The following is a 12,179-nucleotide window of genomic DNA, read 5'->3' as shown; positions in this document are numbered from 1 at the left end:
GTGTGGCTTTTCCTTTCTAAACTTTAATGCATGTAAAACTAACACCTCACACAACTCAGTTTGTTTGTGCAGTGAATGACACATTCAAACTCCAACTGTAACTCTATTTTCAAATCAGACGCATTATCAGGCGTAATTTGAAATTCCAGGTAAATTTGTTCCATTCTATAAAGTTATTTCTATTTCTAATTTAATTTCTGAGAGCCTTTTTACCTGCGCGGAAGACATATTTAACATTTGCATTTGTGTTTGTCGTATAGTTAACAGGAAAACCCCAAAAAGTATGCAACCGATTTCCATCCAATATTTTTAGCATGATCCAAGAAAGAACCCAATAAATGTCATTTTTTAACTTTCTGTCAAACTGCGAGATAGGACTTCTTTCAACAGTTTCTATCATTTTTCAGAGAATAATAACGATGTTGATGAAAAAGAGCAGTTGGTTATCGCTCTACTGCCAAAAGAAAAGAACTTTGAAATGTATGTTAATCAAATATTTATTTGTTTTAATCATAAAACACATTCATTAAAATGTAAGGTTGTGTCTAACCTGTAACTCCACATGCAGTAACCCTGGTCTCTGTGTGGAATAATCACTTGCAGCAGTCAGTGTTAGAGATATGAAAATAAATATAAGTTTGCTGTGGGTAGAGGAAGCACCATATTACAACTGAAAGTTAGGAAGGTCTAGTTTGTAGATACTTAAGCGGATCAATATAATGGATCATATATCATACATCAAACAAAACATTACAGGGAGTTGCAGTGAAGTACAGGGTCCAAGTTGCTTCTATCATGATTTTCCCACTAGTCTAAGAAACTGAATTACCAGCCTGGTAATAGAAAGGTTCTGGCAAGCATCAGAGCTACTGTTGCGTGATGAATGTCATCCTTCATTAAATGCACTCAGACTTTTTTACTCCCTAACTAACAGTTTAATAATCTAAAATACAATGCAGACTTAAAATCCAAAAGCACATCGGTAGACTCACACGTCATTCATTCAAAAGACTATTTGCCAAGTTTCAAATAGTCTTTTTTACACTTAGAAGTTAAATGTTGATCATTTCATGTCACTGACTTTGAAAGAGTTTAAAAATATCAGGCGCACACACAGATCTAAAAACACAGTTAAGAGCTGGTCTATTGGACTTTGTCAATAGTTTTGTTAAAATTCTGCACGACCCTATGAAATCGAATTAAACTGTAATATGTGTATATAGTTGAAGAACTGTATTTGTTTTTATTCTGTCCAGACTTTACATGTGGGTGGTATACATTAATGTTCAACAAACCAAAGACTTTTGCCCCCAAGTGAGAAAAAGGGGTTGTGGACATTCTTCTTCTTCATCCTATCTCTCTATTAATGTTTCACTATCTGTAATAAACCCACAGAGACTAGTGGACTCTAGGTCTGAGTCTCAGGCAATCTGCAGTGAAAAAACAAAATAACAAAAACATTCATTGACATGCATAAGGGCTATGCTTAAAAATGTTTTTTAGTACATTTCATTAAATAAATAAATATGCTTGGAGTTAGTCAATAATTCCAGTTCACAAGCACGCATAATGCATGTGCTTCTTTAATTTTGTGGGGCAGCGAACAGTATAGAGTTTGTTTCACACTTGGGAGGAAAGACATTTTTTTAGAATTAAATAAAAATAAGAAAGAAAAGATCCCTGTCTTCACACAGATGCATTGAGACATGTTGGTGCATAAAGTCATGGAACTGCATCACCTGTGTTTTTGTTACTGAAAACAATGCCCAGACCTTCTTTCTAACCATCTGACACAGAATTATAAACCTCAAGAGGAAAGGACTCAATAAGTAATGTTTTTATAACCATGGATAGATAGTTTTCACATTTGAGTTTATCGTCAACATATCTGTATAAACATTTATAGACAGATTGTCCTTGTATTTTCTGGTTACCATCAATCCAAGAACGGCATTTTTGTTTTTTATATAAAAAGGTACCTTCTCACATAAAAGATTCCAAATATACATCAGAAGCAGTGATATCCCAAGAGTTGCATACAGCAATTATGGTGTGAATATATACAAATGAACATCTATTATGTCAACAACAAACCAATAGAGGAAGATAATGAACTCTTTAAAACAAACGCTGAACAAGGAAAAGAAAAGTACAATTAAAAAAAATGGATTGTTTGTGATCATGTCTACGTGCAGAAATGGCAATAGAGGCTCAGAATGTGTTCTGTGCATTTCAATGAATACAAATGCACAAACCTGTGTGTATACAGAAATGTGTGTGTGTGTGTGTTTGTGTGCCCGAGGACAAGCAAAGTGCTGCAGTCACAGCCAGCTGTCAGTGACCATTTATAATAGTCTGTGACGTAGACGCTGTGGCTGGAGATGAGGTGGAGGCGCTGGTGAAGAAGTTGTCCTCTCTCAGCTTGAGATGCTCTGGGAGCTCCAGGTTGACTTTGGCCTCCTCAATGTCGTTGTTGATGGCTGCAATGAGGGCTTCTGTTCAGAAAGAGACAAAGAGAGGCAGAAAACAAGTGAGCGAAGTCAGGGAGCGTGCCGGCATGTGTGTGTGCGTGTGTGTGAAAGAGTAAAGTGTCTTACCGAGAGAGTCGTAGCTTCTCTCCGGACGGATGTAGCCCACCATGACCACACTGAGAATCTCCCCATAAAAGTCCTCTTTGAATGTGTGAATCACATGAGTCTCCTAGAACCAAAAGAAACATTTCACATTAATTCCCACAAGACGCAAACAAAGATCAATATTTAGTGCTTCTCCAAGTGTTTGCACCAAACACTGTATTTAGCACGACTTGCTTTTCAACACTATGGGTTTTAATTTAATACTTGACAGTTTTGCACATGTGCAATCTCCATACTTAAAAACTTAAAGTACACTTTCTTTACTTTATCCGTCATCCTAAAGTTTTCACCCAACACGAAATTGCTAATCCTTGTTATTTTGTGGACTTTTGAGGCAGCAGTCTTTCACCCCATTTAGTCATGCTTACATGCCTTTTAATAGTCAAAGCTAAATAAACCATTTAATTTGATTTGTCATGACATCTCTTTCGCTGATTTACTACAAACTTCAGTGTGATTCAGACTCCTGGAAACATTTGGAGTGAATGGTCGTCTACAAATACTGAAATCTGAGCCTTTTTTTTTCTCACATGCTATAGGTGATATTTGTTTGGATAGTTTTTCTTGAACCTTGATGGTTCTAACCACAATAATAGGAAGCATATTAAACCTGTTATGAAATCTAAACTATATTCAATTGAAAAAATTTAATTTTACTGTTTAAATGTAGCTTGAAATTAAACAAACCATGACACCGGCAACCATCAGTCCTTTTACCATTCTGCAACCAGCCTTCATGTGCAACCAGAAGTTGAACCATGTACACAGATGATCATTTGCCCACATTCACCCTGTAGCTCTGTATAATATAATCTCAAAACGTGTAATGTTAGTTGCTCAGTTATTCTTCAATTCACATGTCTGAAATCTTACTTGCTAACAGGGCTGTGGGTTAAGAAGTGGGCTTGTGATCAGACCATCGCTGCCTTGAAACCACAAGCGGTCAAACACTGTGACATCTAATAGATTTCCAATGTGAATACTCTCTTTCAGACCAATACACCGCTTATCTTGTGCTTACCATGGACTTTTTGGTATTTTTGTAGTACGGATTCCAGCCAATGCTCATCACCATTTTGTGGAGATCCCCATTACCTACGCAGGCCCAGCCGTAGTAGATGCCTGTGCTGATATCGGCCGGAAGATTGTCAACCACCGAGTCAGGGAAGTTAGCTGGGGATGAGAAGGATAGAAAAAAAGACTCAATATGTAACCTCTGCCTGAGAAGAGAGATTAAATTGGTTTCTTGCTGGATGGCAGAGAAGATACAGACTTACAAGACAAACTATTTGGAGAAACCTTGAAGTAGCCATGAAGAGCGTGGAATTCATCCACAATATGTTTGATTATATTTGTAGATATTCTTTTTCTTTTTACTCAGTAGATGTCATTGTTCCCTTTATAGTATTAAGTCAAGTAATTTATGTCCAGTTTCACATTCTATATATTGTTTATAACTTGTGTATAACAAAAATATTTGTTGACGATATGATATTTGTTGATCATATTGCTGCTGTTGCATGGCAAATCTCCTCGTTGTGGTGCTACAAAAAAAGAGTTATCTTATATTTTATCTGCCAAGAAGGTTATGTTTTACCACTTTTTGTGTGTGTTTGTGATCAAAATTACACAAAAACTATGCAATGGATTCCTATGGAACTTAGAGGAAGGGTGTTTTCAGTGAGTCAGGAAGGATCCCATGCAATGTTGGTGCTGATCTGGATCTGGGAGTAGATCCATGATTGCTTTTTTGTTGTTGTTGTATACCTAGCATCGTTGTGGATTTTGGATGGTGTGTCTTACTAGCGTTTTTTTTATTTATTTTTTATGAATACAACACAGTGAGTCTCACTATCACAACAAAATGCCTAAAATACGCACAAGCCCAGTCCGAATGGGTAAAGGACAACTAATTACAGTCAGCCCCTAGTTTCTTATCAGTATTATGGTCTTTAGCTATAGATACCATTAGTTTTCAAGAAGACTGGGTGGTGGCAGCTTCAGATCATTCGTTTAATCCCAGAATTCATCTGGAGCAGCCATCGTTACATTATGACCAATATTAAATATCATTGTTGTCACCATAGATATGGTTGTCACCATCTCACAAGTTCCACTGTTGGTCAATTGACGCAAACAAACAAATGTCCGCTGGTTGCGTAAAAAACGGGTCGTCATCAATATACCTGTGCGACTCCAATACCTCAATACAACTGTCTTGAATGGGTGAACAGGGATCGATATCTGCCAATCGATCCACTGACCGATCCGCTGACCGACGTTTAGTAACATGCGAGCAGCCGCGAGCTGTCAGTGGTGCGCGGACTTCCTCGCCCCTCTCCGGGTTCCTGGGTCCACGCTACCGAGACCGATTCACAGTGACCTTACGTCACCTGCGCCAGCCACGATCCAGGCTAAAGGGCTCGCACTGACCGGTGATCCACTCACCTGTGGGAATCCCCAGTTCTTTGCTTCCTCGGCCGAAGCCTCGGATGACCTCTCCCCGGCAGAAGAACGGGAGACTCTTCATGGCTGGTGTCCCGGTGATAGTCGGCTGCGTGTCCGGCGAACGCAGTAGAATGACCTCGAACGACACAAGGAAGTCGGAGCGGCCAACCAGCCCGCACTTCGCCGTGGGCTAGCTCGGTGAGCAGAGGCTGAGTCCGAGCGGATGTCAGAGTCCGTCCTTGAGTCGAGGTGACGCTTCAGCCTTTGGGTAGTTAGCTCGAGGTTGGTAAAGTTGAACCGGAGCAGCTGTAACACTTCACCAGCTACACCAGCTAAGCTAACCGCTGCTAGCCTCATCAGCCGGTACGACGGGTCTTACTCACGGGGGTCGGCTGTGCGGTGGTTGAGGAAGACGGTCCCGGTGTGTCTCGGGCTCTCCGGCCGTGTGACGCTGGAAGTTAAACCCGGTGATCGAGGAAAACCACCGATGTTACGTATGTTTTACACTTCTGCGTCCGCTTCTGCTGACGTCATCGACCGCGTGACCAGATGGGGCGGGGAGAGGCATGCTGCTTTCACGTGTTGTAGGGACATTTTCAGCTGGATGTTTTTCTGGTGGGGGGTAATGGGGAATGACATGTGGAAATGCATCAGCCAGTTGTAGGGGATCCATATTGCAAGCGTTAAGTCGCTGCTGCGCACTGTTCACAGGTCCTGGCTTGTCTCGTCAGGACAACATTCATCATCATGGTTCTCACGGTTTCAAATTGTGGACAGATAAAGACTGATTTCAGAATGAAATGTATCAGGTTATCCATGTCCTATTCTATTTTGAATGATACATGTATATTTATCATCCATTCGCCCTGTGTGTGTATTTTTCAATTGGATTTTGTATCGCAAATCATTACTTTTATTATATCAAGGTACTTTCCCTTGAAACATCCAATATCAGATTGCTCAAATATCCATGCACAAGCCCTCCATGTGCCAGACATGCACCCAGGTGTGATCGTCCTGTGGTTGACCTACCTCAGAAGCGAGTGTCTTGTGATTGAAAGGCTGAAACCTGATGACACTAAGGTACACAACTGAAAATAGGTCCCTAGCATTCACTCCTGGTCAATAACTTCCAATAACATCAACTGGCGGTAGGCAACATTTTTGCAATAGAACGTACAAGGGATAGTCTCCATCTTGTCCTATGTTAAAAAGGGGGAAAGTGTATAGTTAGGTATAGAGGTAATGATGTGTATGCCACATGGCTTTCTGCCATACAAACCATTAGCCCAGGGGTGTCCAAACTACTGCCCGTGGGTCCACTGCGGCCGGCCATCCATTTTCAATTGGCCCGTATCAAAATCTAAAAATAGAATGGACTATGGCCCACTGGATTGCACCTCTTAGTTTAAACACTAGGTGGCGCCAAACTTACTCCTGACCTGCCAGCTGTCATTCAGACCAAAGCAGAGCATCACTGCTCCCACTGAGCGCAACATTCTTCACATTAAAGGTGAGTTAAAAATATACACACAGTTTTCATTTGTTAATTAGCCCAGTTACTTAATAAATTCAGTAAATTAAAGTTGATAACAATTTGTTAACAAGTCCAATAATTTATTTGTGTAATAAGCTTGAAATATCCACATCCCCTATTTCTCTTCTTGTCTCTCCCTTCATACATGACAATAAAGGGGGATCATAAAATCTACTAATGGAGAGCTATGATGGAGGCTTTTTTTCTTCAAACATGTTCAATTATCAAAGTATAGCAAGCAGTATACCTCACATCTAGTGAGTGGCCCAGTCCTTCGTATATTTTTCTGTATGTGGCCCTCGGGGAAAAAAAGTTTGGACACCCCCGCAGTAGCCAGACAGAATTACCTTTAGCCTCAGTGTACCCTCGAGTTCGGCCTGAAGGAGGAGCCACAGGCAGCAGGTTCATTCACTGTGCAGTAACTGTAGTCAATGGAGTACACTGCAGGAAGTCTTTCACTGTCACCTGTTGGTGAGACACAGGCTGGGAGTAATCGCTTTTAATGGCAGAAACCTTTTACGAGAAACAAGTCTCACAAGTTTATTACAATGAAACAGATAATTAAATCTGAACTGAAATCTATTTTGTCTGACACACCTTGGACTCGTTCCATGCAGAACCTGATTGCAGCTAAGGGTGAGGGAATGACAGTAAAGTAAAGTTACACAATGACATTCATATTTTTTAATGGGCAATGAGAAAGAATTATAAAAATAACCGTGACACTTGTTCACAGTTATGTCTCATCTGTGGATCATACATATGCACATACAGTTAACTCATACATATGTTTGTTTTCTCTCATGTGTAGACTATTTTTTATGTTACGTTATTCATCTAAAAATAAATAAAATCCCATAGGAACTGATTTGGTGCAATAGAATAATTACTATTCCCTGTTTTGTTGAAGGAGGTCGATAGAGGCATTGCAGGGATCCATGTTAGAGCGATCAGTCAAAATACCTGTCCCTTTTAGATGTAGTAAAGTAGAGTTATAGTTAAAATATATTACTTTTTTACCAGTATTTGATGCCCTTTTAAAGAGTCTTGAGGCTTCACTTAAACCTCCTAATACCCACACACTGATCAAAGATGAGACATTAGAGAGCACCAGGTTTTATTTTGTGCAACAGCAACTTTTCAAACATATTTCAAGGCAACTTGTGAACATCGCTAAAAGTTTTATTGGAATAAACGTTCGACATTTGTAAACAGGAAGTAGCTGTATACCAGGCTGTCAGTCCTCCAGGAACCTTCAACGCCAACTTGATCACAGACAGATGCTGGATACCATTTTCAGAGAGCAGAGTGAAGTTTCTGTCCAACATCTTGTGAAGATCACACACACACACACACAAACACACACACGCACCAGGCGGCTGCTCGCTAAAGAGTTGCACATCATTAATATTAATTTTGTCGACATGAATAGCTATCAGCTGTCAGTACAGCAGATTTCCAACTCTTTTTATATTTTTTATTAGATATTTGTAATGTTTTTTTCTAGCCTACATCCAGTATCCAGTAGTTCATTTAGTTTTTTCTTCATTTGTCAATATTTAAGAATAAAAATGACTCTCTCTGTCATCAATTCCCCCCAAATGTGTTTTGATATCTGACGGGGCATTTATTTGAGTTATTGTGATAAATGAAGCACAACATTATCGCCGATGAAAATATTACGTCGCAACTGGTCCGAGGTTTCCTAAAAAATAAACAAACAAAAACTCCGTGATTTCAAAGCCTTGTCCAGCTGTTTACTGACGTTTTTCATGTTTAATGAAGAGAGAGAGGGAGATAGGTACAGACAGACAGACAGGCGCTCACAAGCCCCCGCCGTGCCCCTCCCCCAGTTTGTGCTCATGCAGTGCTGAGCATATCTATGCTGCTGAGCGCCAAACGGCTGCAGGCTACTTCTTCTCTGACCCGCAGCATCAGACAAACAGGTAATGACGGTTATTGTGCAAACCCCGACGTTTGGTGATAAATGAACCACAACATTAGCGCCGCTGAAAACATTACGTCGCAACTGGTCTGACGTTTACAGCTAATGCTAGCCGGCTTCCTAGGGGCTTCCCCCGGCTAGCGTTAGCTTGTGAGCCCGGCTAGGGTTAGCTCGTGAGCTAACATTAGCGTTAGCTCGCTGCTGCTACCCATCAGAAATTTAAGTGGCCGCATAAACAAGGGATCCCCTGGACACCTCTAAACGTTGACTAAACAGAGAGGAAGGATGCTGCTGCTGCGCCAGCTCAGGCTCCCACTGCTCCCACTGCAGGGTTGCGCTGGGGAGCTGGGGCTTTTGCAGCCAGGCTCACCGGGTGAGGGGGGCGGGGCACTCAAAACAGGTCAATCTGAGGAGGGCTGTTTTAGACAGGGTAAAAAGGTGCTGTTTTAAATGATCCTTTTGACCAAAATCTGTTACAGACATTTCATTAATTCCCCAAGGAACCATATCAACTGTGGTAAAATGGGCATAATATGTCCCCTTTAAACTACAGATTTTAGACGCTTTACTTTGCCAATATTTGACTATTGAATTCCACTTAAATCACTGAAAGTTCTTTGTTTAATATTGTTTATTTACAGTGCATTCAAATTAAGACGAAAATACTTGACATCTCCGTTGAGCCAGGAAGAAGAGGACTTCCCCCTGGCATACTCTATGGTTGTGCATCATAAGGTATTCAGATTATAAAGCCTGAATTTTAATTAAAATAAACTTTAAAAGTGGAGTAAACAATTTATTTAAAAGTCATCAATCAAAGGAGCTCTTTACCACACCTTGTGAATTTCAGTTATGTTCAAGTACACAAAATGGATACATTATTAATACATTATTGTATATGCTCTTAGGTGCAGAACTTTGAGCGCCTGCTGCGAGCCATCTACGCACCTCAAAATATATATTGTGTCCATGTGGACAAAAAGGCCACATCTGGGCAATTACTGACTGCTTCCCGAACGTCTTCTTGGTCAGTCAGCCTGTTGATGTGGTCTATGCGGCCTGGTCACGTGTCCAGGCTGACCTTAACTGTATAGCAGATCTCTATGACAGCAGCACACAATGGAAATACGTCATCAACCTTTGTGGCCAAGATTTCCCTCTGAAAACCAACCTGGAGATTGTAAGGACACTGCGTTCACTGAAGGGCGGGAACAGCTTAGAGTCAGAAGAAATACCTGCAGGAAATCTGTGGAGAGTGAGAAATGCTTACGAAGTAATAGATGGAACAAACCAGGTACCCATTTTGAATAACATATATTTATAAAGTTAGCATTAGAATTTACTGGTCATCACTTTAACATTAATTCACAATTTTAACTCCCTCAGGATACAGGGAAGGCAAATGAGCCGCCACCCATCGACATCACCATAATGTCTGGAAGTGCCTACTTTGTGGTTAGCCGGGGCTTCATCCGCAGTGTGTTGGAGGACCGCCGAGTGCCAGCACTGAAGGAGTGGCTCAAACACACCTTCATTCCTGATGAACTGTTCTGGGCAACCATTCAGCGAATGCCCGGAGTTCATGGCTCAACATGGCACAACAAGAAATATGACATGTCAGACGTCAATGCCATCGCTCGCCTGGTGAAGTGGCAGATGTACGAGGGGTCGCAGGATTCACCGAACGCGAGGTACCCAGAGTGTCACGGCAGCCACGTCAGGGGAGTATGCATATATGGTGCCGGGGATTTACAGTGGATGCTCAAGCAGCATCATCTCTTTGCAAACAAGTTTGACATAGACACAGAGCCCGTTGCTGTCTACTGTTTGGAGAAATATCTAAGAAAAAGGGCACTGTCTGGTCTATAATTGATATATTGAAGGTTTTTCAAAGCAAACGAGAATGGCATTCAATTCAAAGCTTTATCAATACAGGGAAAGGCCATCTAGCATCACATGATTTAATTTCAAGATTTATTTTAAATTTGTTTATAATTCTGCAGTGATGAACACAAATTAAAATGTTTCATTAGTGGCACTATATTATTCAGTCGTATTACTGCTATTCGAGCAGTTTATCATTGTAGCGATTAAAATAATCAACTCAAAAGCCCAAAAGAAAAATCCTTTAGTGGCATCTGTAGCAACTGGACATTTCCCAGTGGCCTGATGGTCGCTCCGGCTTTCCTTGACAAGCGATAATACAGCAAGCAGGACCACCAATGTAATCACGACTCTCTGAGATGCACAGAGCAGCCAAAGATAATAATATAATAATAATAATTGTGAAAAGGGAGCTTTTTTCCCAATTTTCACAAGGCGCTGTGTCCCTATACTGAGACATTTGGTCATTTGATAATTATTCGCATTTTGATTAATAATTAGATTATGTAGATAATCTGGTTTTGATTTGTGTGTTGAATTATTTTACAGCATGTATGTGTGACAGTTGATTTTGTTATGTCCGTGATGTTGCTCTGTTTGATTGTACTTTTTCCAGATCTGTGAATGGGGTCAGATCAGCAGGTCGATCAGGGAGAGGTTTTGTAGGATCAGGTCTCTAGTTTGATTCAATTTTTCTTTCTCTATAATTCCTCTATGATTTAGTTATTATTTTGCATTTCCCAGGATATATTTCTGTCTTTCTGTTGTAGATCCTTTTTGTTAAAAAAATGCAAAACATTTTTATCAACTCCTGCTTCTTCAGTATTGCTTTTTTTTGTTCAAGTTTTATGTGCCAGACAGCACCCCCCACCCCTATCTGGGGGTTACCACGCTATAATAACACAATAACATACTTTGAAAAACATTGTAATTTGTCGAACGTTCCTACTTGAAGAAAATAATTGCCAAGTTTATAACTAGTCTGGTAACAGTTACATCTAGAATTAGGTTAAGTCTACACAATTAAAGACTGGCTTGGGATGGAGTCGAATTCCTGGCTACAATTATTTTCCCAGTTTGCTCGTGCTGGTGAAACTTTCATGTGAAACCTTTTTTTCAAAGACTGATGACGATGAACGCACCTTTAATGAAACAAATAATTGAATTTAATTTACATGTTGTATAACAGATATCTTGTAAGACACAAATATATTTATTTGGGATTCCAGCCGGGTTTACTGCGAGTTAGTAGGGAGAGGATCCATATTGATCCCAGTGCAAAGGTGAGCTTCAGGAGCAGTAGAAACATTCCTCGTTTCAGTAGCTTCATTGTGGGAGAGGAGTACCTGTTACGTCTTCTTGCAGTGTGAGTTGTGGATGTATTCCACTAAACCTAGTACTAGAAAATGTAAATGAAAATTTTTGTAATTAAATGCATGAATGCAAAAAATTGTTATGCATTGACCCAATGTATTAAACAACTATTTATAAATTAAAAGTAGACACACATTGACTGTACCTGTCCAACCATCAGTTCACATAGTATTCCCTAATCACTCCCCAAATTGATTTCACACACACACACACGCACACCGTGGACAAATATGATTAAAATAACATAAGTACGCAGTTCTACATCTGAGTGAGTAATCAGATCAGAGTAATCGGAGAGGATTCAACTGAAGGCATGCAACAAATCAGTGCAGCTATGGGAACTGCCTGTATGACA

General features: G+C 40.3%; 1 protein-coding gene and 1 pseudogene across 1 annotated transcript; one reads left to right on the top strand and one right to left on the bottom strand.

The window, feature by feature from the left end:
• Positions 1 to 479: 479 nt before the first annotated feature.
• rfk (riboflavin kinase) lies at positions 480 to 5,620 on the bottom strand. The gene is made up of 4 exons (XM_062381864.1): positions 5,085 to 5,620; positions 3,658 to 3,809; positions 2,598 to 2,700; positions 480 to 2,495 (listed from the first exon to the last, which is right to left on the bottom strand). Exons 1-4 carry the CDS (start codon positions 5,164 to 5,166, stop codon positions 2,335 to 2,337), a joined length of 498 nt encoding a protein of 165 aa, XP_062237848.1. The 5' UTR covers positions 5,167 to 5,620; the 3' UTR covers positions 480 to 2,334.
• Positions 5,621 to 8,988: 3,368 nt separating this feature from the next.
• Positions 8,989 to 11,880, top strand: LOC133943280 (beta-1,3-galactosyl-O-glycosyl-glycoprotein beta-1,6-N-acetylglucosaminyltransferase-like; annotated as a pseudogene).
• Positions 11,881 to 12,179: the final 299 nt, after the last annotated feature.

This window comes from Platichthys flesus, chromosome 3 (genome assembly GCF_949316205.1).
Source record: "Platichthys flesus chromosome 3, fPlaFle2.1, whole genome shotgun sequence".
NCBI classification, from domain to species: Eukaryota; Metazoa; Chordata; class Actinopteri; order Pleuronectiformes; family Pleuronectidae; genus Platichthys; species Platichthys flesus.
Note: the sequence above shows the minus strand (reverse complement) of the source record. Positions and strands in the feature narration are given on the sequence as shown.